The sequence below is a fragment of the Lipotes vexillifer genome, unplaced genomic scaffold, assembly GCF_000442215.2.
Source record: "Lipotes vexillifer unplaced genomic scaffold, Lipotes_vexillifer_v1.1 scaffold995, whole genome shotgun sequence".
Taxonomy (NCBI): Eukaryota; Metazoa; Chordata; class Mammalia; order Artiodactyla; family Lipotidae; genus Lipotes; species Lipotes vexillifer.
In genome coordinates this window covers 26,865-53,966 of record NW_006785389.1, presented here as the reverse complement: position 1 = coordinate 53,966, position 27,102 = coordinate 26,865, and the positions used below count along the sequence as shown (strand labels likewise).

The 27,102-nt window shown below is 43.4% G+C and overlaps 2 protein-coding genes across 2 annotated transcripts in view; both read right to left on the bottom strand.

Annotated features, from left to right (window-relative positions):
• NLRP5 (NLR family pyrin domain containing 5) overlaps window positions 1–2,411 on the bottom strand; it is a 31,844-nt gene extending 29,433 nt beyond the window's left edge. Inside the window, exon 1 of the mRNA XM_007457453.1 lies at window positions 2,099–2,411. Coding sequence (XP_007457515.1) covers window positions 2,099–2,387 — 289 coding nt within the window. The 5' untranslated portion in view covers window positions 2,388–2,411. The remainder of the gene's footprint in view (window positions 1–2,098) is intronic.
• A 15,362-nt stretch (window positions 2,412–17,773) lies between these two features.
• NLRP8 (NLR family pyrin domain containing 8) overlaps window positions 17,774–27,102 on the bottom strand; it is a gene marked incomplete at its 5' end in the record, with an annotated part of 18,307 nt that continues 8,978 nt past the window's right edge. Inside the window, 4 exons of the mRNA XM_007457494.1 lie at window positions 17,774–17,948; window positions 20,955–21,125; window positions 22,822–22,992; window positions 24,486–24,641. Coding sequence (XP_007457556.1) covers window positions 17,774–17,948; window positions 20,955–21,125; window positions 22,822–22,992; window positions 24,486–24,641 — 673 coding nt within the window. The remainder of the gene's footprint in view (window positions 17,949–20,954; window positions 21,126–22,821; window positions 22,993–24,485; window positions 24,642–27,102) is intronic.

Below are 27,102 nucleotides of genomic sequence, written 5' to 3'. Positions count from 1 at the left end.
TCCCCCTCCCCCATCTACTTGCTGCAAAAATCTCTTCCAGTATTCCCTGGGATGAGGCAATGGAACCCCATCCACCCCGTCACTCATGCCAGAAACTTGGGTACCGTGCTTGATACCATATTCTCCCTCTGCATTTAGTCCTCAAAAACTGTTGTGTCTGCTTCCAAAATATCTTCCAATTCCATTTCTACTTTTTCTTTAACTGCCATCATCACCCTAGTCCAAGCCGCCTTTATTTCTCCCATGGGATGCTAGAATGGACCCCTAACTGGTCTCCCCACATCCACTCATGACTCTTTCCAGACCACTCATGACTTCAGCAACAATGTTGAAATGCCAGTTTGATTATTTCTACCCCTGCCCCTTTAAAACTATTTAATTGCTTATGCTTTGCTCTTAAAATTATTTTCAAGATGCTGTCTGACTTCTAGACCATCTTTTTTTTTTTTTTTGCGGTACGCGGGCCTCTCACCGTTGGGGCCTCTCCCGTTGCGGAGCACAGGCTCCGGACGCGCAGGCTCAGCGGCCATGGCTCACGGGCCCAGCCCCTCCGCGGCATGTGGGATCTTCCCGGACCGGGGCACGAACCCGCGTCCCCTGCGTCGGCAGGTGGACTCTCAACCACCGCGCCGCCAGGGAAGCCCCTAGACCATCTTTTTATCTTCATCTCCTGCCATATTGTCTCCAGTGCTTCATGGTCTATCCAACCTCTTTCTTTGTTAAAGACTTCGTAACGCTGCTCTCTTTTGGTCAGAATGTTCCCCTCTACCCAGTTAGCGCGGCGAATTCCTTTACTTCACTTTTGTCTCAGCCTAAACCTTACTTCTTCTAGGAAGTGATTCTAGTCTTCACATATTTTTCTACACCATCCATTTAAAAAATTGCCCATTTATCCCTCTTACCTATTGCATTGCAAGCTATAAATCTCTGGCACATGATACACGAGAAGATACGCAAAATGAATGTTAAGTAACTTTTGTCACATATTAGGTCATGAACTTGGTCAACTTACGTGAGAATTTAAAGATACGCAAAATGAATGTTAAGTAATTTTTGTCACATATTAGGTCATGAACTTGGTCAACTTGTGTAACTTGGTAGAATCTATTTTAGCTTCTGTCATGGGGAACCTATTTTTTGGGTGAGTTTGAAAATCAATAGCAGAGCACATGACAACCTCAACATGGTATTTAGACTGGGGTACTGATTGGTAAACACCAACTATTATTTTAATTTTATAACCCTTATTTCCTGTGAATAATACTAATATGTTTTCCACCCAGGGCTTTTTTGAGGCTCCAAAAGAATAGCTTCTGTTCAAGTCCTTTGCAGCTACAGCCGATGAGCTACATATAGGCATGTAAGTCTTTAGGGCCAATCTGATTGCTTACACTTGGGGCTCTTTGTTAAGTTTTTGTCCACAGTTGAGGAGACAATTCCTCCTGATGAAGGAGAGCTATTATTTTTTTTTTACTACCTTTCTCCTAAATACCTTAAGATAACTACACAATTTGATCTAAGTACGTTGCTATAATATGGGCACCAACATTCTGAGGAAGGTCAGTCCTTAGAGAAATTCTTTGAACCTTAGTGCCTCAGTCTGGGGCAAGAAATAAGGGAGATGCCCATTGTACAGCCATTAGTGTTCTCAAAAAATGAGTGAAGCTTTGTTAGCCACTTTCTATACATTATCTTATGGAACCTTTGCAACAGCACAGATAAGCATCACAGTTACTGTTCCCAGATGTGGAATCCAGGGGTCAGAGTAGGGGAAAATTTGCCAGAAGTCATACTTGTGGTGGCACCGGAGCTACGCACTTCTGACTACAAATCCCATCTACTAACTTTGACCAAATTCTGTCCAGATAGAGGGTTTATCTACCCCTGTCTTCTCCTTCATTGTTTCACAGACTGGAGATGACTCTAGCTTCCAGCCAGGGAGGTTGACCAATGAGTGAGTTAGCTCTCCTAGTTCAGACTCACGCTGTAGCGGTGGACCCCCTGAGAGAACAATGATACCTTTCCCATTCCCATGGGAACTTGAGGTCACCTCCCTTTTCTCCTACCCCTAGATCTGCCCCAAATCTGTCTTACTCACTTTTCATCTCATCCCTGGCCATCTCTGAGAGGGCCGACAGGCTCATCTTTTCAAAGATGTCAATGGATATCTTCCAGGCAAAAGATTCTTTATAATGCTCATGCAAGAGGGACGTGAGCTGTTCCGAATCGGCATTATCCACTTCAACCAGTGGAAAGGAGCAGGCTGCGGGTTCCGAAGCGCTTTCCTTTAGTAATGCCTTAAATATCCGGAACTCTTCTTTGTGTAGCTGCTTGAAACACCACTGCAGTCCATAGTTGGAAAAGGAGGATAATTTGGCTTCTCCCATCTTAATGCAAGGCTGAGAGCTCAGGTTTTGATGCAGAAATGATTCTTTGGTAAACGAAGCAAATGGGACCTGTTGGAAAAGTGACACGATTCAAAAGAGAACCTTGCATCAAATTCTCAAGTTTGTACAACCAGCCTCAATTGACTCACCAGATGGAATGACATTCTCTATTCCTTTTGTGAAAGATACTGAGAGAAGCCCAATAAACAGGTAACAATTCTTCATAGACTTACAATTACTTGATGCCATATCTATCTTGTTACCAGAATATAAGCTCTGGGATATTTTACTGCCTGTATCCTTAGTTCCTGAAATAGCAACTGGCACAGAGTAAGATTGAAAACACTTGCCAATGAAGGATCTTGGCTAACAGGCTAGACTCAAGGGAATTGGCAAATAGGTTCCCACCACTTACTGAAAATCAGTCACACAGTTTTTAGATCAGTTGATTCCGGTTGTGCCTGTTAATATAACATTCAGTTATACAAACACAGTAAAGATTTTTGGTATAAAAGTACACTGATAGGGCTTCCCTGGTGGCACAGTGGTTGAGAATCCACCTGCCAATGCAGGGGACACGGGTTCAAGCCCTGGTCCGGGAAGATGCCACATGCTGCGGAGCAACTGAGCCCGTGTGCCACAACTACTGAGCCTGCGCTCTAGAGCCAGTGAGCCACAACTACTGAGCTCACGTGCCACAACCACTAAGCCCGCGTGCCTAGAGCCCCTGCTCCGCAACAAGAGAAGCCACCGCAATGAGAAGCCCATGCACTGCAACAAAGAGTAGCCCCTGTTCATCGCAACTAGAGAAAGCCCACGTGCAGCCAAAAGACCCAACACAGCCAAAAATAAATAAAATAAATAAATTTAAAGGTAGATGAAGGAAGGTACTACTTAAAAAAAAAGTATACTGATAAATATCTGAAAATATCTGATCTGGAACTTGTATCTAGAAAATATAAAACTGGTCTCAAGTCCAAGCTGGCTCTGCTCGCCGCACGACAGGCCAATAAATTGGAGACGAGGTGTTCGGAAAGCTGGCAGACTGAGAAGATGGCACACTAAAGTCTCCAAATAACCATCTTATCAGGGTTTGGATGCCAGCTTCTTTTAAAGAACAGAGACGGGGAGGAGACGAGGAAGTAAAGAAAAAGGCCATAAAGTTTGCAAATATCTCCTGGAATGGCCAGCCTCCGGGAGGGGATGTGTTAATTTCTTCTTTCTTGCAGCCGTCCGCAGGTGGACCGGGTCAGGATGTTTCCCTGAACAAAGGCATTTTGGTTTAACCTTCAGGCAGAGGGCAGGTTTCCCCAAGGCAGGCCATTATGTATAGACAGTATCCTTTTAGTGAACGAAGGCAACAGGAAGCAAAGGTTAAAGTAAAAGAAACAGATCCAACACGTAGTCAGATTTGGCTCTTCCCCGTAACAAAACCTCCTAATAAAAGGATAAATAGGGCTTCCCTGGTGGCGCAGTGGTTGGGAGTCCGCCTGCCGATGCAGGGGACACGGGTTCGTGCCCCGGTCCGGGAAGATCCCACATGCCGCGGAGCGGCTGGGCCCGTGAGCCATGGCCGCTGAACCTGCGCGTCCGGAGCCTGTGCTCCACAACGGGAGAGGCCACAACAGTGAGAGGCCCGCGTACCGCAAAAAAAAAAAAAAAAAAAAAAAAGGATAAATAACTCAACTAACAACAAGCAAAGGATCTGAATAGACAATTCCCCCAAAGAAGATACAGTGATGACTAATAAGCACATGACAAGATGCTCAACATCATTAGCCATCAGAGCAGATTTGGAACCTCCATCCACTAAATCACCCTGTTCTACAGGTATCTACAGTGTACACTCATGACCTGTGCCAGACATTTCTTCTCTTACTTAGAAGGCTGGTCTGTGACAACATAAATATTTTGTACTTGTTAAGAATGCTCCAGGCATAATTCTTTTTTTTTAAATTTTTTGGCCACACTAAGAGGCAAGAAGGATCTTAGTTCCCCGACCAGGGATCAAACCCATACCCCCTGCAGTGGAATCACGGAGCCCTAACCCCTGGACCACTAGGGAAGTGTCTCCAGGAATAATTCTTTTTTTTTTTTTTTTTTTTTTTCCTTGCGTTATGCGGGCCTCTCACTGTTGTGGCCTCTCCCATTTGCGGAGCACAGGCTCCGGACGCGCAGGCTCAGCGGCCATGGCTCACGGGCCCAGCCGCTCCGCGGCATGTGGGCTCTTCCCGAAACGGGGCACGAACCCGCGTCTCCTGCATCGGCAGGCGGACTCTCAAGCACTGCGCCACCAGGGAAGCCCAGGAATAATTCTTAAATCTGGCAAATCTCCTCTTTCACTACTGAATGATATCTATAAATAATACATTTAAATGTAATTATTATTAGATAGTTTTGTTCACAATAGCCAGACTGAAGGTCATTTAGGGGTTGATCAATAACGTGGGTTAATTCAGGCATCGTTGCACTCTGCATCCTTAAAAATGCTCAGTAATCAGCATAGGTTGGTGCCTCAGCCTCTAAAGACATTTAATACAACCCTCACCCCCTGTATACACACTATCTTTGGGGGATGAGCATAAAATGGATCAAGGTGGGTGGTGGTGAACTACTGGGCCTAGCAAAGGACACATTTTACTTCATATTTCCCCATACTGTTTGCTTTTTCAAAATACTAAAAGGTATCACCCATTAAAAATCATGTTTGTAGAAGCTAATAGAAATAAATGCATTTTACTAAAACAATTGAGGGACTTCCCTGGCCGCCCAGTGGTTAAGACTGTGCGTTCCCAGTGCAGGCAACACGGGCTCGATCCCTGGTCGGGGGAACTAAGATCCCACAAGGCACCGCCAAACAAACAAACAAACAAAACTGCAATTCATTCTTACCATTACTCATCTATGAAAGAAAAAAAAGATGGACATTACTGATGATGGAGAGACAAAGTTTATGTGCTGGATTACTCAAAACAGAACGCTCGAAAGAACATAAGCTTCCGTGAACATTCCTATATAATATTTAGGAAAAACATTGACCCTATTGGCAGAAAAAGTGAGAATACTTATTTCTAAGGACGCATTAAAAAGGTTGCATCCTAACCACAGAGCAACTAAGATTTCCTAGGTTACAATTAAATGAAAATTATATAGAGAACAGACTTGTGGTTGCCAAAGGGGAGGGATGAATTGGGAGTTTGGGATTAGCAGATATAAACTAGTATATATAGGATGCATAAAAAACAAGGTCCGGGCTTCCCTGGTGGCGCAGTGGTTGAGAGTCCACCTGCCGATGCAGGGGACACGGGTTCGAGGCCCGGTCCAGGAGGATCCCACATGCCGAGGAGTGGCTGGGCCCGTGAGCCATGGCCGCTGAGCCTGCGCGTCCGGAGCCTGTGCTCCACAACGGGAGAGGGCACAACAGTGAGAGGCCCGCGTACCGCAAAAAAACAAACAAACAAATAAAACAAGGTCCTACTATATAGCACAAGGAACTATAGTCAATATCCTGTGATAAACCATAATGGAAAAGAAAATGAAAAAGCATATATGTGTATAACTGGGTCACTGCCGCACAGCAGAAATTAACACAACGTTGTAAGTCAACTAGACTTCAATAAAATAAATTTTAAAAAATTAAATGAAAATTTCCTAATTATATATTTCCCTCTAATGTACAACTACCTTGACACATGGAGATTGAAAACATAAAACAAACAAAACAAAAATCTCCCAACTGTCTGGTTAAGTGACTAAATTAACAAGGGAGGCTTATTTAAAAGAGAATGCATTTCAGCTTGCCACACAAACGCGTATCTATCCATAATTCAAATTAAACATCTGCCTCACTGCGTGAAGCAATCCACCAGAGGGATTAGAGGAGCAAGAAGAGAATCACAAAACCTTCAGGGGTAGTTAAAAAGAAATCAGTATGGTTTAGGGAAGGTTATTTTTAGGACGAGATGATAGCCTTCAGGATCTTATTTCCTTGACCAGGGATTGAACCCAGGCCCCCATTGTGAAAGCGCTGAGTCCTAACCACTGGACCTCCAGGGAATTCCCATGAGATGATTGAGAAAGTTTATATGCTCAGAGCTAAGAGGAAATTAAGTGGAAGAAGCAAAGAAAAAAATTAAATGAGTACTGGGCTTCCCTGGTGGCGCAGTGGTTGAGAGTCCACCTGCCGATGCAGGGGACACAGGTTCGAGCCCCGGTCCGGGAGGATCCCACATGCCGAGGAGCGGCTGGGCCCGTGAGCCATGGCCGCTGAGCCTGTGCGTCCGGAGCCTGCGCTCCGCAAGGGGAGAGGCCACAACAGTGAGAGGCCTCAGCGGCCATGGCTCACGGGCCCAGCCGCTCCGCGGCATGTGGGCTCTTCCCGAAACGGGGCACGAACCCGCGTCTCCTGCATCGGCAGGCGGACTCTCAAGCACTGCGCCACCAGGGAAGCCCAGGAATAATTCTTAAATCTGGCAAATCTCCTCTTTCACTACTGAATGATATCTATAAATAATACATTTAAATGTAATTATTATTAGATAGTTTTGTTCACAATAGCCAGACTGAAGGTCATTTAGGGGTTGATCAATAACGTGGGTTAATTCAGGCATCGTTGCACTCTGCATCCTTAAAAATGCTCAGTAATCAGCATAGGTTGGTGCCTCAGCCTCTAAAGACATTTAATACAACCCTCACCCCCTGTATACACACTATCTTTGGGGGATGAGCATAAAATGGATCAAGGTGGGTGGTGGTGAACTACTGGGCCTAGCAAAGGACACATTTTACTTCATATTTCCCCATACTGTTTGCTTTTTCAAAATACTAAAAGGTATCACCCATTAAAAATCATGTTTGTAGAAGCTAATAGAAATAAATGCATTTTACTAAAACAATTGAGGGACTTCCCTGGCCGCCCAGTGGTTAAGACTGTGCGTTCCCAGTGCAGGCAACACGGGCTCGATCCCTGGTCGGGGGAACTAAGATCCCACAAGGCACCGCCAAACAAACAAACAAACAAAACTGCAATTCATTCTTACCATTACTCATCTATGAAAGAAAAAAAAGATGGACATTACTGATGATGGAGAGACAAAGTTTATGTGCTGGATTACTCAAAACAGAACGCTCGAAAGAACATAAGCTTCCGTGAACATTCCTATATAATATTTAGGAAAAACATTGACCCTATTGGCAGAAAAAGTGAGAATACTTATTTCTAAGGACGCATTAAAAAGGTTGCATCCTAACCACAGAGCAACTAAGATTTCCTAGGTTACAATTAAATGAAAATTATATAGAGAACAGACTTGTGGTTGCCAAAGGGGAGGGATGAATTGGGAGTTTGGGATTAGCAGATATAAACTAGTATATATAGGATGCATAAAAAACAAGGTCCGGGCTTCCCTGGTGGCGCAGTGGTTGAGAGTCCACCTGCCGATGCAGGGGACACGGGTTCGAGGCCCGGTCCAGGAGGATCCCACATGCCGAGGAGTGGCTGGGCCCGTGAGCCATGGCCGCTGAGCCTGCGCGTCCGGAGCCTGTGCTCCACAACGGGAGAGGGCACAACAGTGAGAGGCCCGCGTACCGCAAAAAAACAAACAAACAAATAAAACAAGGTCCTACTATATAGCACAAGGAACTATAGTCAATATCCTGTGATAAACCATAATGGAAAAGAAAATGAAAAAGCATATATGTGTATAACTGGGTCACTGCCGCACAGCAGAAATTAACACAACGTTGTAAGTCAACTAGACTTCAATAAAATAAATTTTAAAAAATTAAATGAAAATTTCCTAATTATATATTTCCCTCTAATGTACAACTACCTTGACACATGGAGATTGAAAACATAAAACAAACAAAACAAAAATCTCCCAACTGTCTGGTTAAGTGACTAAATTAACAAGGGAGGCTTATTTAAAAGAGAATGCATTTCAGCTTGCCACACAAACGCGTATCTATCCATAATTCAAATTAAACATCTGCCTCACTGCGTGAAGCAATCCACCAGAGGGATTAGAGGAGCAAGAAGAGAATCACAAAACCTTCAGGGGTAGTTAAAAAGAAATCAGTATGGTTTAGGGAAGGTTATTTTTAGGACGAGATGATAGCCTTCAGGATCTTATTTCCTTGACCAGGGATTGAACCCAGGCCCCCATTGTGAAAGCGCTGAGTCCTAACCACTGGACCTCCAGGGAATTCCCATGAGATGATTGAGAAAGTTTATATGCTCAGAGCTAAGAGGAAATTAAGTGGAAGAAGCAAAGAAAAAAATTAAATGAGTACTGGGCTTCCCTGGTGGCGCAGTGGTTGAGAGTCCACCTGCCGATGCAGGGGACACAGGTTCGAGCCCCGGTCCGGGAGGATCCCACATGCCGAGGAGCGGCTGGGCCCGTGAGCCATGGCCGCTGAGCCTGTGCGTCCGGAGCCTGCGCTCCGCAAGGGGAGAGGCCACAACAGTGAGAGGCCTGCGTATTGCAAAAAACAAAAACAAAAATTAAATGAGTACTTATCTAAATCCCTTCTTAGGAGATTTGCAGCATCTCATGTAAACTTTCTGTAAACAGTATCAATATATAACGATTACTGTATTGTTACTATAATAATATTATTATTATTATTGTTCTCACTTTACAGAGTTGAAATCAGAGGTTCTGTAAAGTTCTGTAAAGTGGAAGAGCTTGCTCTCTTTTAGGAAAGAGCGTTGTCCTGTGCATCTGATTCTGACACTCCACCTCTTCCAATACATCCCAGACTGGGAACTGATACATCAAACACAAAAGACAGGTGAGTTGATGGAAGGAGAGCCCAGGTGGAAGGATTAACGTGGGACAGGCTGACGGGACACCTCCTGTAAAATCGAGGCAGGATGGGTGAGAAGGCAAAGACATTATGCCAATAGAAGCAGGACTGTAGGTTGTAGGGATGTAAGTTAAGACTGGTGGTCAGGGACTTCCCTGGTGGCGCAGTGACTAAGAATCCGCTTGCCAATGCAGGGGACATGGGTTCGATCCCTGTCTGGGAAGATCCCACATGCTGCTAGAGCAACTAAGTCTGTGCACCACAACTACTGAAGCCTGTGCGCCCCGTGCTCTGCAACGAGAAGCCACTGCCGTGAGAAACCCATGCACCTCAACGAAGAGTAGCCCCTGCTCACACAACTAGAGAAAGCCCGTGTGTGCACAGCAACAAAGACCCAACACAGCCAAAAAAGAAAAAAGAAAAAGAAAAAAAAAAGACTGGTGGTCAAAGCTATTTTCTGGGAACAAATGACTCACCAAGGCTGTGTTTGTCTCTATCCTTTATCTATACTCTTTCCTGAAACACCTTTCTGCACAGGTATCTTAAAAAATTTTTTTATTAAAGTATAGTTGATTCACAGTGTTGTGTTAATTTCTGCTATACAGCAAAGTGACTCAGCTATACACATATATACTTTTTTTTATATTGTTTCCCATTATGGTTTGTCCCAGGGTGTAGAGTATATTTCCCTGAGCTATACAGTAGGACTTTGTTGTTCATCCATTCTATATGTAATAGTTTGCACCTGCTAACCCCAAACTCCCAACCCACCCCTTCCCCTTCCCCCTCGGCAACCGCAAGTCTGTGAGTTTGCTTGTTTTGTAGATAGGTTCATTTGCTGCACAGGTGTCTTGAATGATTCCACAGAAGCAGTTAAGATTACAGGGCTTGACATCAGTTAGACCCCGTTTCAAATATTGAGTCACCTCTTAGCGCCCCAGGCAAACGCCTTTAACTCACCTGTAACTCAGTTTCCTCTCTTGACAAACACCCTCAGGACCATATAGCACTTTGATGGCTGTAAGCCATAGTGAACATATTATTAGCAGAATTAACAAAGGAGTCTTGTAAGATGTGGACCAGACATCAGCTGGTCTCGACCCTTGAGTCAGAGCACCCCAATTCTGTCCTGCACTTTAGACCTAGAGATTGGGAAGAATTGAGAGCTGTACTGAAACACCCCAAACAGATATGTTTTGTGGGTAGACCCTTTCAGCAAAGCGGGGAAATGGGACACTTCCTTCTGCCTAAGGGTATCTTTGGTCTCTGGGCTCTGACTAGTCTAAATGGAGAGAGAGGGAGCACAGAACAGGGCGCAATGAACAGTTCCAACCAGGAATGGAGAAAAACGGGGAGAGAAAGGCACCAGGAACAAGACAGGAGAAACTACTCACCAAGTTCACTCCTCGTCTCCAAGACCAGATCCCAACTGGCAACCATGTGGTGACGGGTCTTTGGGGAATCTTGGGCCGGTGACGTTGTTGCCGTCCATTGGCTGCCACGGCTCTAAATGGCCAGACCCAGGGTAGATGTGGAGCAGCTGCTTTCTGCACCTGCATGCCCCGCCCCCTTCCCACCTAACAGGTGAGGATGCTGCATCACCCTTAGCACACCTGTGCCCAGGACCGCTACAGCCCTCACCTGGCTGTCCCAGAGCAATGATGTGTGTGTGTGTGTGTGTGTGTGTGTGTGTGTGTGTGTGTGTGTGTGTGTGGTGTCCCCTCATTTTACCAGACCTGGCATTTACTGACCACTCTCTAATGATGCTGCTGTTGTTTGTTCAATTGACTTTCTCCATAAAACTCTCTAACCTGGAGTCCTGTGAGCTCATAATATATATACCTGTTTGTTATCAAATGAATATTTTCCAACATTCTAAAGTGCCCCTCTTCTCACCATTGCTAATCACCAGGGAAATGCAAATTAAAAATACAATGAGATATCCCCTCACATCTGCCAAAATGGCCATAATCAGAAATACCACAAGTAACAAATGCTGGACAGGGTGTGAAGGACAGGGAACACTTGTTCACTGTTGTGGGAATGTAAATTGGGGCAGCCCCTATGGAGAACAGTATGGAAATTTCTCAAAAAACTAAAAATAAAACTACCATATGACCCAACAAGTCCACTCCAGGGTATATATCTGGAAAAAAACAAAAACTCTAATTTGAAAAGATACCTGCACCTCAACGGTCATAGCAGCACTATTCACAATAACCAAGATATGGAAGCAACCTAAGTGTCCACCAACGGAGGAATGGATAAAGAAGATGTGGTATATACATACAATGGAATATTACTCAGCCATAAAAAGAACATTTTGCCATTTGCAGCAACATGAAGGGACTTGGAGGGCATTATGCTAAGTGAAATAAGTCAGAGAAAGACAAATTGTATTTTATCACTTATATGCAGAATCTAAAAAAAGTGCAACAAACTAGTGAATATAACAAAAAAGACGCAGACTCACAGATATAGAGAACAAGCCACTGGTTACCAGTGAGGAGGGGGAGGGGCAATAGAGTGGTGGGGGAGTAGGAGGTACAAACTATTGGGTGTAAGACGGGCTACAAGGTTGTAGTGCACAGCATGGGGGAATTTAGCCAATATTTTGTAATAAATGTAAATGGAAAGTAAACTTTGAAAATTGTGTAAAAAATAAAAATTTTTTAAAAGTGCCCATCTTGGTTAATAGCAACACCAGCTACCTTGTGCCTCGAGCCTCCACATTAATGGTTACCTCCCAAAGTATTTCTTTCTTTTTTTCCGGCTTTATTGAGGGAATCATCAATGCTGTGTAGGCTTAAGGTGTATAACATGTTGATTTCACAGACATATACTGCAAAATGGTTACCACAGTAACAATATCTCCTACTTCGGTGGTTCCCAAACTTCACTGCAGGTTGGAATCACCTGGGGGAACTTTCGAACTCCCTCATACTTAGGCCACACCCGTTCCAATTAAGTCAGGATGTCTGGAGCTGGGAGCTAGGCTACAGCATCTTTAAAGATTCCGTGTTAATAAAGTGTGCCACGAAGATGGGAAACCTCGATCACACTTTCAGCCTTGCTCATCTCAAGGCATAGTCCCTCCTTGCTTTAGCAAAGTGGGGGTCTCCTAGGTCCTTCTGGGGAACGTGTCAGTTGAGGGGGGTTCTCTGGCTTTACACTGCTCACCTCCGAGCCTGCCCACCCCAGGCAAAGCATTTTGGGCAGCCTCACCTCAGTCACTGTGAATCCTTTTAGCAATGCATGACATGCGAAATTCTGGGCTCTGGAGAACAAATTAAAGCAAATTTTCACTTTAGAGTCCGACTCTGGATGGACATTTATTTCTGTGCACCCCTGAAGAATGGACTGGGGGTGGGGTTGAGGGTCTCAACTGCTCTGACTTTTGCAACAAAACCCCTTTAAAGAGTTGAGAAACCAACGTAGGTAATACCCGGTTATCACTTTGTGTAGAATAAGAGGACTGTTTCAAAAGAAAATACTTGTATGACTGCTTTCTAGATCTTTGAGTTCTAAATGCTGCCCTAATACTTTAGTCCTGTGCTAGATAGCTAGGACCTGAAAAACTGCAGTCTGGGGAACTCCCTGCTGGTCCAGAGGGCCCAGGTTCAATCCCTGGTTGGGGAAATAAATCCCACAAGCCACACGGTGTGGCCAGAAGAAAAAAAAAGCGCAGAGTCTGCCCTGATGTGCAGTCTATTCCACGACGTTGCACAGGAGGCCACCTGCACATTCTAAGGCTCCTCAAGGTCCTGTGATGGTCACTAGGGAGACAGAATTCAGGAAACCACCCTCTAGACCTTCCAAACTGGGTCCAGGTTCAGCCTAGTACACATCCAAGAGAAATTCGCTTTAATTTGTTTATTAATGGACTAAACTCCTTCAAAAAAAAAAGTTGAGTCATACTTCACTTTTTATTTTTATTTATTTATTTTTAATTAATTAATTTATTTTTGGCAGCATGGGGTCTTCATTGCTGTACGCAGGCTTTCTCTAGTTGCAGAGCCCTGGGGCTACTCTTTGTTGCGGTGCACGGGCTTCTAATTGTGGTGGCTTCTCTTGTTGTGGAGCATGGGCTCTAGGTGCGCAGGCTTCAGTAGCTGTGGCACACGGGCTCAGTAGTTGTGGTTCGCGGGCTCTAGATCAAAGGCTCAGTAGTTGTGGCACACGGGCTCAGTTGCTCCGCGGCATGTGAGATCTTCCCGGAGCAGGGCTCGAACCCGTGTCCCCTGCATTGGCAGGCAGATTCCCAACCACTGTGCCACCAGGGAAGTCCCACATTTCACTTTTTAAAAAAGAGTTCCCTAAACATGAGGTGATTTCCCTGTTCCATCACTTACTATATTATCTCCCTCAGAAATTTTCTCTGGACCCTGTTTTTTTCCTATTTTTTTATTATTTTAAAAACTTTTAATTTTGTATTGGATTGGAGTATAGCCAATTAACAATGCTGTGATAGTTTCAGGTGCACAGTAAAGGGACTCAGCCCTACATATCCATGTATCCATTCTCCCCCAAAGACTTCTCCCATCCAGGCTGCCACATAACATTGAGCAGAGTTCCCTGTGCTATACAGTAGCGGACCCTCTTTTGAGGCAAGATGTTTTCCTTCGTAACAGTTGACGTACAAGTCTATTTGTAAATAAACAACACTTGACAAGTTTTTGAATTGCATTCATGCACATTTTTAATTCAATTCTCACAATACTCCAGTAGGTGAGTCAGATATTTCCCAGAGACAATGTTAACATGACATGTTCAATGACTTCCAGAAGCCAGGAATAGAAGTGAGCTGGAACGCTCCTTATCGTGCTGCCCCCAATTCCGTGACTAATCTATGTCTGACACGTGACCTTCAGTATCTCCGAGGGAGCTATTTGGAGGTCACGCGTTACACCATTTCCCAGAACTAACTGAGCCATTGTAGACTCAGAATGGCCCACAGCATAGGAAACCACTGCCCAATTTTTCATCAGGAAAAACTTATCCAGGGCGTCACCAGATCAATGTGTCCACTCTGCCTTATCACAGCACTCATCTTTCCAGTCCTGAACTATCTTCAGTATTTTGTCGTTCACTACTGGGCCCTCTAGTCTTCTCATCATATCCACTCCATCGCTCTGTTTCTTCTCCCTGAGAAGGATAAGAATCAGGTTTGGTTCTCCTATGCTTGGTTTTCTTTTGCAGTGCTGGAAAATATGTAAAACCTCTAGGACAGAAATTTACCACCCATGAGATTGATATAGTAAGTCCCCTACATACGAACACATTCCGTTCTGAGAGCGCGTTTGTAAGTCCAATTTGTTCGTAAGTCCAACAAAGTTAGCCTAGGTACCCAACTAACACAATCAGCTATATAGTACTGTACTATAATAGGTTTATAATACTTTTCACACAAATAATACATAAAAGCAAAGAAAACATTTTTAATCTTACAGAACAGTACCTTGGAAAGTACAATAGTACAGTATAACAGCTGGCATACAGGGGCTGGCATTGAGTGAACAGGCAAGAAGAGTTACTGACTGGAGGAGGGAGAGGAGGTGGGACATGGCAGAGCTGAAGGATCCTCAGCCATAGGAGACAGAGGGCAAGCTGCACAACCAGTAGAGGGCGCATGCACGAGACAATGTATGCCAGACAGGCACACACAGATGTGAATGCACGTTCACATCTCTGAAAGCTCGCAACTTGAAGGTTCATATGTAGGGGACTTACTGTAAATAGAATATTGCCTGCCGTATCAGTAAACAAAGGATGTCACAGTCATCAGTGATTGCAACCCAGTGGTGAGCTGGTGAGCACCGAGGCAACTCAGGAAGGAAACAAAGAACACCTGCCATCTAGCAGCCAACAGACTACAGCCACTCCCCACGGTGAGCCCTGAGGGAACTCAGGATGAGAAAACACAGGATACTGACCCCAAGTAGCTGAGATACATACCAAAGGAATGATTTCAGTGAGCCCAGACTCTTGCATCTTCCCATACACAGAAAAGTGCTATACGACTTAACTCGAGGTATCTGCTTTTCTTTTATTAACAGTAATCTTTTGTTCCTACCACCTGCCCTTTGTTGCAAAACTCCTATATATCCTAGCTCCCCGCTCACCTCCTCAGAGCAGTTTTCTCAGGGTTACTTGAGACTCTGACTCCTGGGCTTGAAGTCCTAAAAATTCCTACTAAATAAAACCTACCTCTCAACTTGTAGGCTGTGAATGTATTTTTCTGGTCAATGAGCTCAAAATCAATGGTGCAGCTCTCAAGAGCTCAGGGATGAAGCCCAGGTGCCTTGGATCCACCAATTAGAAGGTGTGGCAGGTGCCTCCAAGTGGCCCAAAGATCCTCCTTCCTGTTATTCACACTCTCATGTAGCCCCCTCTCTCACTGGGCTATAGTGGGTCTGTGTGACCATTAGAATAGAGCAGAAGGGATGGGTCTTTCAAGATTCAGTAATAAAAGACTGTGGCTCTGTTTTGGGCACTTTTGCCCCCCCTTCCCCCTTCCTCCCTCTCCCATCACTTGTTCAGGAGGCAGCTAGCTGCAACGTTAGGAGCAGCCTTGCAGAGGGCAACTGAGGCCTCCTGCCAACAGCCACGTGGGTGAGCTTGGAGGTTGGTCCTCCAGCCTCATCACCTTCCAGTCAACACCTTAATTCAACTCGTAAAAGAGCCTGAGTAGAACCATCCAGTTAAACTGCTCCCGTATTTCTGACCTTCAGAAATTTTACAACAGATGTGTGTTGCCTTATTAAGCATTGAGATAATTTGTTCCAGAGCAAAAGATAATGAATAAACCAGCTGTTTCCTATGACCTATACCCAGAATCCATCGATAATTGAGATCATGATGGTCTCAGGCACTGAACTTAGTGCCTTATAGATGCACTTTCTTCCAATCCTCATAGTGTCTCCTGGAGGAGGATGCCAAGCCAAAATTATAGATGGAGAAACAGAAAGATCCACTAAGCACTTCACAGCCACAGATCTGGTAAGTGATGATAACACATTCATTTGTTTAAGACAGGAGAGAAGATGAAGAAACAAACAGTTTAAGAGCAGATGGCTATGTTTTTACTTTTTTTTTTTTTACAGTTGGCCAAGAGGCACATGAAAAGATGCTCAACATTGCTAATTATTAGAGAAATGCGAATCAAAACTACAATGAGGGGACATCCCTGGCGGTCCAGTGGTTAAGACTCCGCACTTCCAATGCAGGGGGTGCGGATTCGATCCCTGGTCGGGGAGCTAAGATCCCACAAGCTGTGAGGCATAGCCAAAAATAAATAAATAAAAATTTTTTAAAAATGCAATGAGCTACCACCTCATACCAGTCAGAATGGCCGTCATCAAAAAATCTAGAAACAATGAATGATGGAGAGGGTGTGGAGAAAAGGGAACCCTCCTACATTGTTGGTGGGAATATAAATTGGTACAGCCACTATGGAGAACAGTGTGGTGTTTCCTTAAGAAACTAAAAATAGAGTTACCATATGATCCAGCAATCCCATTCCTGAGCATATATCCAGAGAAAACCATAACCTGAAAGAATACATGCCCCGCAGTGTTCACCGTAGCACTGTTTCTGATAGCCAAGACATGAAGCAACTTAAATGTCCATCAACAGAAGAATGGGTAAAGAAGATGTGCTACATATATACAATGGAATATTAATTACTCAGCCATAAAAAAGAACGAAATAATGCAATTTGCAGCAACATGCATGGGCTGGAGATTATCATACTGAGTGAAGTAAGTCAGACAGAGAAAGACAAATACCATATGATATTGCTTATATGCGGAACCTAAAAGAAATGATACAAATGAACTGATTTACAAAACAGAAACAGACTCACAGACTTAGAGAATGAACTTATGGTTACGGGGGAGGGGGAGAGTTGGGGGGAGGGGTAGATTGGGAGTTTGGGATTGATATGTACACACTATACTTAAAAGAGATAACCAACAAGGACCTACTGTAAAAAACAAACAAACAAATATTTAAAAAAAAAAAAAAAAAGAGCAGACAGTAGAATCCAGGTTTATTTTCTCATTTCACACGCAGGAGTTGTGGTTTGTCAGCCCCATGAAGGAAACTATAAATCCCCAGGAGGGCTTCCCTGGTGGTGCAGTGGTTAAGAATCCGCCTGCCAATGCAGGGGACACGGGTTCGAGCCCTGGTCCGGGAAGATCCCACATGTGGAGCAACTAAGCCTGTGCACCACAACTACTGAGCCTGCACTCTAGAGCCCGCGAGCCACAACTACCGAAGCCCACGCACCTAGAGCCCATGCTCTGCAACAAGAGAAGCCACTGCAATGAGAAGCCCGTGCACCGCAACGAAGAGTAGCCCCCGCTCGCAGCAACTAGAGAAAGCCCGTGCGCAGCAACGAAGACCCAACGCAGCCAAAAATAAATAAATAAAATAAATAAATTTATTTTTAAATATCCCTAGGAAAGGAACAAAGGTCATTAGCAACATCTGCCGACAGCATTTGGGGTCCAGAATCTCACTGCTGATGAGGATGTTTCCTAGGGCTATGCATCCTGCACAGGGAACCCAGTGGAGACTTACAGAGAGACCTCAGATCCCCACTTCCTCTTCCTGACGGCCTCACGCAGGTGGAGGATGCCCCCGAACCCGATGTCGTTCTTGCTCAAGTCCAGGTATCTCAGAGTTTGGTTGTTGAGGAGCACAGAAGCCATGGCCCGGCAGCAGACGGAGGTGAACAGGCACTTGTCCAGCCTGTGGGAGAGAAACAGGCAGCGGAAAAGTCACCACATCCCTCACCTGAGAGCTCAGCCAGCCTAGCTGCTCACAGCCTGGAAATCACACTCTGACCGGAATGAGTCATTTCATTCCAAGTATCTTATTTTTCTTTTTAAAAATGTTATTTTATTTTGGAGTATAGTTGATTAACAATGTTGTGTTAGTTTCAGACATACAGCAAAGGGATTCAGTTGTACATATACATGTATCTATTCTTTTTCAAATTCTTTTCTCATTTAGGCTATTACAGAATATTAAGCAGAGGTCTCTGTGCTATACAGTAAGTCCTTGTTGATTATTTTAAATATAGTAGTAGGACTTCCCTGGTGGCACAGTGGTTAAGAATCCACCTGCCAATGCAGGGGACAGGGATTCGATCCCTGGTCAGGGAAGATCCCACATGCTGTGGAGCAACTAAGCCCGTGCACCACAACTACTGAGCCTGTGCTCTAGAGCCCATGAGCCACAAGTACTGAAGCCGTGCACCTAGAGCCCGTGCTCTGCAACAAAGAGTAGCCACTGCTCGCTGCAACTAGAGAAAGCCCGCGAGCAGCAATGAAGACCCAACACAGCCAAAAATAAATAAATAAATAATTAAAAAAAAAAAAACAACCCAAGACTAACTTTCTGGAGTAAAAGAATTGTGACCTCCAGAACTCCCTTCGAGTAATTATCAACAAAAATGAAATCCATTATCAGGACTAATCCTAGAAATTAAGGATGTAACATACTGTGATTTAAATGCTCTAGACTTAGGTGATATCACTTATATGTGCAATATTAAAAAGAACACAAATGAATATATTATATATGCAAAATAAAAGTGAGGCAGGAGATAGATGGGTTCCAGGCCAGACATTCGTTATCAGCCCCCTGTTTACATTTCCTGAAGCAAGAGACAAACGGGCTCCAGGACTACATATTTATGACCGGACTCCTGTCTATATTTCGAGATCTGCACCTCGATATAAAAACCAGCGACAGAAATAGGGTAAATAACCAGACACTGGACATTTTTATGGCAGGAACAGAGTGGGACAAACTCTGTTGAAAGATCAAGAGGTTACGTATTTCCCATCCTTGGGGCAAGGGAGACATTGCACATGTGCAGAAAGGCTCCTTGGGGGTCAAAAAAGGAGGGGCACCACCGCATAACATGTGATGCTAAGGCCCTCCCATAGGCCTCTGGGATGAAATCCATCTTGGAAAAAAGTTGCACACGCAAGTTGGGGAGGGTCCTAGGGAAGGTCAGGTGTGGAAAAAGAAACCAGATAACTGGCCAAAGGTAAACAAAGACCCGGGAGAACTGCCTTATATGAATGACTTAACCGCCTCTTTATGGGGCTACTCCTCATTAGGGGGTACGCCCACACCCTTTCTCTCCAGGTGTGCGTCTCTGCCCTGCTTCTATCTTAACTAAGCAAACTGTTTCTCCATGTGCTCTCCCACTTGTTGTTGTGCTATGTCTCTAATAATAAACTTTGTACCTGTTTACAGGTTTCTTTTTTGCCTCTGTAAGAAATGCATTTTTCACTGGGGGCAAGAGCCAGGGGGTGTGGTGGCTAGGATTCCTGGTTTTCATCCAGGCTCCCCAGGTTCAATTCCTGGGCAGGGAATTAAGATCTCGCTTCACACCACCACTCACTGCTGCCTCTCCGAGATCAGAAGCAGTCTCAGAGACATAGAAAACAAACTGGTGGTTACCAAAGGGGAGAGGGAAGAGGGGAGGGACAAATTAGGTGTACAGAATTAAGAGATACAAACTGTTATTTATAAAATAGATAAGCAACAAGAACATATTGTACAGCATAGGGAATTGTAACCATTATCTTATAATAATGTTTAATGGGGGTATAATCTATGAAAATACAGAATCACTATGCTGTACACCTAAAACTAATATAATATTATGAATCAACTTTACTTCAAAAAAAAATAAAAGCTAACATTTCTGAGTGAAAAAAAGTGATCTAGACTTAGAACCCGCATCATACCAACAGTGAACAGAAAATGCAGGTAGGAAAGAGGCAAAAAAAAAGTTGTATATGTATAACTGAATCACCTTGCTGTACATCTGAAACTAACACAACATTGTTAATCAACTATACACCAATAATAAAAAAAAACTCAAAAAAATGTTTCAACCTTTGTCATCAGAGATGTCTATAAATCTTTTCTAAATATTTAGGGTAACCACTAAAACAATTAAAAATAGGATGAATTCTTTCGAATCACTTGGCTAGTATGCATGTTAGCATAGAGACCTTTAGCAGAAGGAAAAAATATATATAAAAAAAAGATTCCCTAAGCATAAACATTGATTTTGGGAGACTCGCCATCTAAGGTATTAGTCTAAAATTAACAAATTCTTCTTTATCTTTCACTGAATGGAAGAATTTAACAATGGTCCTTAAACTCTAGCATTCACGGGAATCATGGGAGGTGATTGTGAAGCACAGACTGGGGGGGTCCCCACCCTCAGGGCACCACAAGATCCAGCAACCCCACTTATGGGAATGGACCCAAAGGAATTGAAACCAGGATATGGAAGAGATACCTGCACCCTCATGTTCATAGCAGCACTATTCACAATAGCCAAGACACGGAAGCAACCTCAATTCCCATCGACAGATGAATGGGTAAAGAAGATGTGGCATATACATACAATGGAATATTACTCAGCCGATAAAAAGAACGAAATTCTGTTTGTGACAACATGGGTGGACCTTGAGGGCATTATGGTCAGTGACATAAACCAGACACAGAGAGACAAATGATGCAAGAATTTGCCTTTCTAACAACTTCCCTGATGAAAAGGTTCCTAGTCTGAGGACTGAACGTTGAGAACCACCGCTCTGAAGTTTCCAAGTCCTCCAACCAAATGGAGGGAACACCCCAGAAGTGCAAAACACATTCCCACATTCTACCCCAAGAGAATTTTATAGACACTTGGTCTCAAAGAAGGAAACGGGGACAACTTACTCAAGAATCTGTAGGCCAGAGTCAGGGTTCATCAGGGCCTGACAGAGCAGGATAAGCCCGTCGTCCTTCAGGCTGTTAAAACCAAGGTCCAGACTTCTCAGGTTTTTATTTTTATCAAGAGCAGAAGCCATATCCTGACAGCACTCAGAGGTCAAGGCACAATTTCTCAGCCTGCAGAGAAACACCAAAACACCCTTAGCTTTCTTTCCTGCCTTTTCTTCTTTTTTGGTATAACAGTTTTATCAAGATATAATTAACGTGCCATTTAGTTCACCCATTGGAAGTGTACACACCATTGGTTTTCAGTATATCTACAGAGTTGCACAACATTTACCATGATTCTAGAACATTTTCATCACCCCAAAAAGGAAAACGGTGTACGTTTTAGCAGTCATTCCCAATTTCTTCCCCCACCCACCCCAGCTCTAGCAACCACTAATCTGCTTTCTCTTCCTGTCAATTTGCCTATTCTGGACATTTAATATAAATAGAATCATACTATATGTGGTCTTTTGTGATTGGCTTCTTTCATTTAGCATAATATTTTCAAGATTCATCCACTTTGCAGCATGTATTAATATATAGTTTGTTGCTTTTTATGGTTGAATAATATTCCATCATATGGATAGAGCACACTTTATCCATTCATCAGCTTTTGGACACTTGGATTGTTTCCCACTTTTTTGTTACTACAAATAATGCTGCTATGGAAATCCGTGTACAATTTTTTGTGCAGATTTTGTTTTTATTTCTCTTGCATGTATACCAAGGAGTAGAATTGCTGACTCATGTTACGTTTCTGTTTAACCTTTTGAGGAGAGACCCGTCTGTTTTCCAAAGCAGCTGCACCATTTCTTGCTTCTTTTTGGGATCCTGAAAGCTTCAGTGGGTTCAGGGGATATTGTGTGTCAGTTCAGCATTTCTGGTTTTACCAGCCAGCAAATTTCTTTACGGTTTAAGACAGTCTGAGTTTAATTTCTGTTAATGACAGCCAATGTGCCCTGATACCTAGGGGAAGTCATTTAAAGAATTCAGGATAGAGTGAGATAAACACCAAATAGGATATCAGTTAGTATGTATGCTGGTCCATATCACTGAGGTTGATACATGACTCACTTCTAAGCAGAAAGCCAGGTCACATTACATTATTCTGATCTCAGAGGTCTAACACTCACTCCCAAACTCTAGGAGTTAGAGGAATACATTGGATCAGAGGTTCCCAAACTTTCTCCATTTATGCCCTTCTTAGCATCTCACTTTTTTCACATCACCCCTGTACTTAATTAAATTTTGCTCTGTGGAATTCCCTGGGGGTCCACGGGTTAGGACTCCACGCTTTCACTGCCAAGGGTCCGGGGTTCAATCCCTGGTCAGGGAACTAAGATCCCACAAGCCGCACAGCATGGCCAAAAAATAAAATAAAATCTGTTTAAAAACATTATTGCAATGCACTTGCTCTCGTGATCGCAATTGCTAAAGATGGAGCTTTGCAAAGACATGACATCATTGAAAGGAAGGTAGCACAACCTGATATTAGAACAGAACCACCTCAGGCTAATTGTTCTTGCCACGATGAACAGATGTCAGTATCTCTTACATTTAAAATATCCTGCAGCGCCTCTGTGAGTTCACCCCTGGGTACCTCGGCACACAGTTTGAGAACTCTGCTGCTAGATAATTTGCCTCTGAAACTGAAATCATAACCACCTTCCTCTTTATTATGCTTTCTTCCAGTATCAGCACAATGCCTAATATGCAGTAGGGGCTTAATAAGTATGTTGCATAAATGGACACATATATCACAGTTGCTCTCCATTGCCCTATTCTACTCCAGGGAGTTCCAAAAATAGGACATTTGGGGACTTACACCAGCCTCTGCAGAGGATACTGAGAGCGTTGCAAGGCATTCCAAAGCTGTTTCGCCCCATCGTCCTTCAAGGCATTTTTTGCCAAGCTCAAATGGGTCAGATTCTTGTTACTCACAAGAGAAGAGATAAGACTTTTGCAGGAAAGTGACGTGAGGTCACAGTTCTCCAACCTGTGGGAGAGACACACACAGACAGGGTGCAATTTAATTCATGCCTGCAACAGGATTTTCCTTGTCTCGTGCTGAGAGATGAAGATTTCAATCAGGGCTTTCCTTCTAAATGCAAAGGCCTCATCCTACTTCTGTTACCAGCTCTTAGGACTTCCCAGATTTAAGGGGGAGGATAGAATTTTGATGTGAGAAGCAATTGGGGATCAGGAAAACAGTTACAGAGCGGGATGAAGAGGGAAGAGAAAGGGACCAGCAATGACTAAACAGTAAATAACATATATGGAGGTGACCTGGGAAGAGACACCATCTCACAAGGTAAAGAAAAATAGAAACACGCACTGAAGACAGAAGCAGGCACTCGTATTAGAGAAACTAAGATGTATAGGAAGGTCCTGGAAACGTTTTCATTCGTGGTGAGGGAAGTACAAATGTAAACAAGAAAGTATCTAATGTTGTAATAACTTTGCATGGTGACAGATGATAACTAGACTTATCATGGAGATCATTTTGTAACGTAGAAAAATATCAGATCACTGTGCCGTACACCTGAAACTCATAATATTGTAAGTCAATTATACTTCAATTAAAAAATAATAAAGTGGTACTTGAGTCATAAATAAACAATAACATGTTATTTTCTGCTCAACAGATTGTCAAAAGCAGTAACAGTAACAAGAGTCAGATGAGAATTTGGAGTTGGGGGAACTTTCATACACACCATTGGTGGGACTGCAAATTGGTACCAACAGTCTGGAAACAATCCTGGTAGAAGTGAAGATGAATGCTCTCCATGACATGGCAATTCTACTAACGTGTGTCGGTGTGTCGGGGTGTGTGTGCGTGCGTGTGTGTGTGTTAATAGCTCAACCCTCGGTGGCAAGTAAGATGGACACCTAAATTGTTGCACATTCATACAAATGTTATCATTCAGCACGAAAGAGGAACAGCCTATAGAAACAACTAAACACTGATGAAGACTAAAATGCCGGTTGATTTGAAAAAGCACACACGCTTAATGAGGCCACTTATGTGAAATTCAAAGCACTGCAAAACTGTGCTCTGTCTAAGGATCCATATACAGTATTATCAGTGTAAATACAAATAAGGAGCCTGATCAACCCAATTCAAGATGGCTATGCGGGGGTGGGGGTCATGGGGTTGGGAATTGATATGATCAGTGGGGAAGGAAAATAGTACCGGTGAGGTTCTATTTCATAAACTGGATAATGGACACATCAAGCTCATTATAATTATATATTCTAGGATATTAGGTGCAAATATGTACTTTTATGTAGTTCTGTCTCTCTGTCTCTGTCTCTCTGTCTGTCTGTCTCTCTCTCAACTCAAGCCTTCATTGCCCCATCTATGTCATTAACAATCACGACTTAATTTTGCTCCATTATACACACATTCCCCCATTTCTGTGTTTCTCCTAGAAACACTCAATCTACCAAACAACTGGGCAACAGCATGACGACCACAAAAAGACTTACGACAGCTTCTCCAGTTGGGCCACTGGCAGGTGGTGACAGGGTTCAAACCTCTCCAGGGAGCTACGTTTCAGCATTAGAGTCTTCAGGTGAACATTGTTTTTGAGATTCCTGGTGAGATCAGCCCAATTTCTCGGGCTGAAAGGGCAATCTTCCAACCTACAGAAGCCACGCAAAAATGCTGAACCTTAGCTTCTGGGGAAAATGGTACCCACATAGCCACCTAGACCTCACCTACTGTCTCACATCCTTGTTCGTCACCCAGGAGTGATTGGAGGGGTGATTTCCATCTTCCCTGAGTAAACCTGCATCAAATTCAGCATCTGAATTACAAATAATCAATAGAAAATAATACACACTCAGGGCCATGACAAATTGGCATGGGCTAACTGTCGGGCTCGAATCCCAAACCAGGGACTTGATTCTGCCCCTGAAACACAACTTCTTTTTACATTTATTGGCCAAACTATTTTCAGGATAAAGAATGAGATTCAGTCAAACTATGGCCTGTGGACCAAATTTGCATTACCACCTGGTCCTGTAGAGCCTGTGAACTGAGTGATCTAAATTTTTTTTTAAATTTGGGCTTCCCTGGTGGTGCAGTGGTTGAGAGTCCGCCTGCCGATGCAAGGGATGCGGGTTCATGCCCCGGTCCGGGAAGGTCCCACATGCCGCGGAGCGGCTGGGCCCATGAGCCATGGCCGCTGAGCCTGCGCGTCCGGAGCCTGTGCTCCGCAACGGGAGAGGCCACAACAGTGAGAGGCCCGCATACCGCAAAAAAAAAAAAAACTTAAAATTTATTTTTGGCTGTGTTGGGTCTTTGTTGCTGCACATGGGCTTTCTCTAGCTGCAGCGAGAGGGGGCTACTCTTTGTTGCAGTGTGCGGGCTTCTCATTGCGGTGGCTTCTCTTGTTGCGGAGCACAGGTTCTAAGGCGCACGGGCTCAGTAGTTGTGGCTCGCGGGCTCTAGAGCGCAGGCTCAGTAGTTGTGGCACACAGGCTTAGTTGCTCCGTGACATGTGGGATCTTCCCAGACCAGGGCTCGAACTCATGTCCCCTGCATTGGCAGGTGGATTCTTAACCACTGCACCACCAGGGAAATCCCTAAAATTTTTTTTAATAGTTAAAGAATATTTTGTGACACATGAAAATTAAATGAAATTCAAATTGCAGTGCTCATACATAAATAAAATCACTAGTAAATTATATAATTATTACAGTTATTAATAATACAATTGATAATAACTCATTAAAGTTATTGATGAACTCTATGAATACATAATTATTAATCATAATAAAGTTTTATTGGAACACAACCATGTCTATTCATTTGCATATTGGCAATGGATATTTTAGCACTCTGTCACCACTATTTAATTCAGATGTTATAGCAGAGTTGAATAGTCATGACAGAGACTGTACGTCTTGCAAAGTTGAAAATATTCCTTACCTGGCCCTTCATAGAAAAGGTTTGCTGAATGCTGACACTGATAATAATATAGTAAGAAAAATTAGGAAGTAATGAGTTTTAACTATTACCTTTGTTTTTTAATATAATTTATTCGATACTAAGTTTATGTGAGTTAGTTTTTTAATAATGCTGTTTAACAACCCTCACCAAATTCCTGAATGTTTAACAATCAGCTCTTGCAAGCCAGGGTGGGCTGGCCCAAGCTCACCCCTAAGGCTATGGTTTCTCTATCTCAGACACACCTGGGACATCAAATTGTAGTTTTCAAGCTGAGTGAAACTTAGAACCAGAGGGTAGAATGGTGGTTGCAGGGGGCTGGGGTGGGGGAAATGATGGTCAAAGGGCACAAACTTATAGTTATAAGATGAATAAATTCTGGAGACCTAATGTACATCATAGTGACAATGGTTAACAAGACTGTAGTGTATACTTGACGTTGGCTAAGAGAGTTGATCTCAAGTGTTCAGATGGTGGCTTTGTGAGGTGGCACATGGGTTATGTAGCCTGACTGGCAATCATTTCACAGTGCATACATATATGAAATTGTCACCTTAAAAAACATCTGAGTGAACAGCCATAAAAAAGAATGAAATATTGCCATTCGCGGCAACATGGATGGACCCAGAGATTATCATACTGAGTGAAGTGAGTTAACGACAAATATTTTGATATCACTTATACTGGAATCTAAAACATAATATAAATAAATTTATTTATAAAAGAGAAACAAACTCACAGACATAGAAAATAAACTTATGGTTACGAAAGGGGAAAGGGGTGGGGAGAGAGATAAATTAGGAGTTTGGGATCAACAGATACACACCATTATATATAAAATAGATAAACAATAAGGGTTTACTGTATAGCACAGGGAACTATATTCAATATCTCACAATAACCTATAATGGAAGAGCATCTGCAAAAATATATGTATAACACAACAATGTAAAGCAATTATACTCCAATAAAGATGTTAAAAAAATACATATGGAGGGCTTCCCTGGTGGCGCAGCACTTAAGAATCCCACCTGCCAATGCAGGGGATACGGGTTAGAGCCCTGGTCCGGGAAGGTCCCACATGCCGCGGAGCAACTAAGCCCGTGTGCCACAACTACTGAGCCTGTGCTCTAGAGCCCACAAGCCACAGCT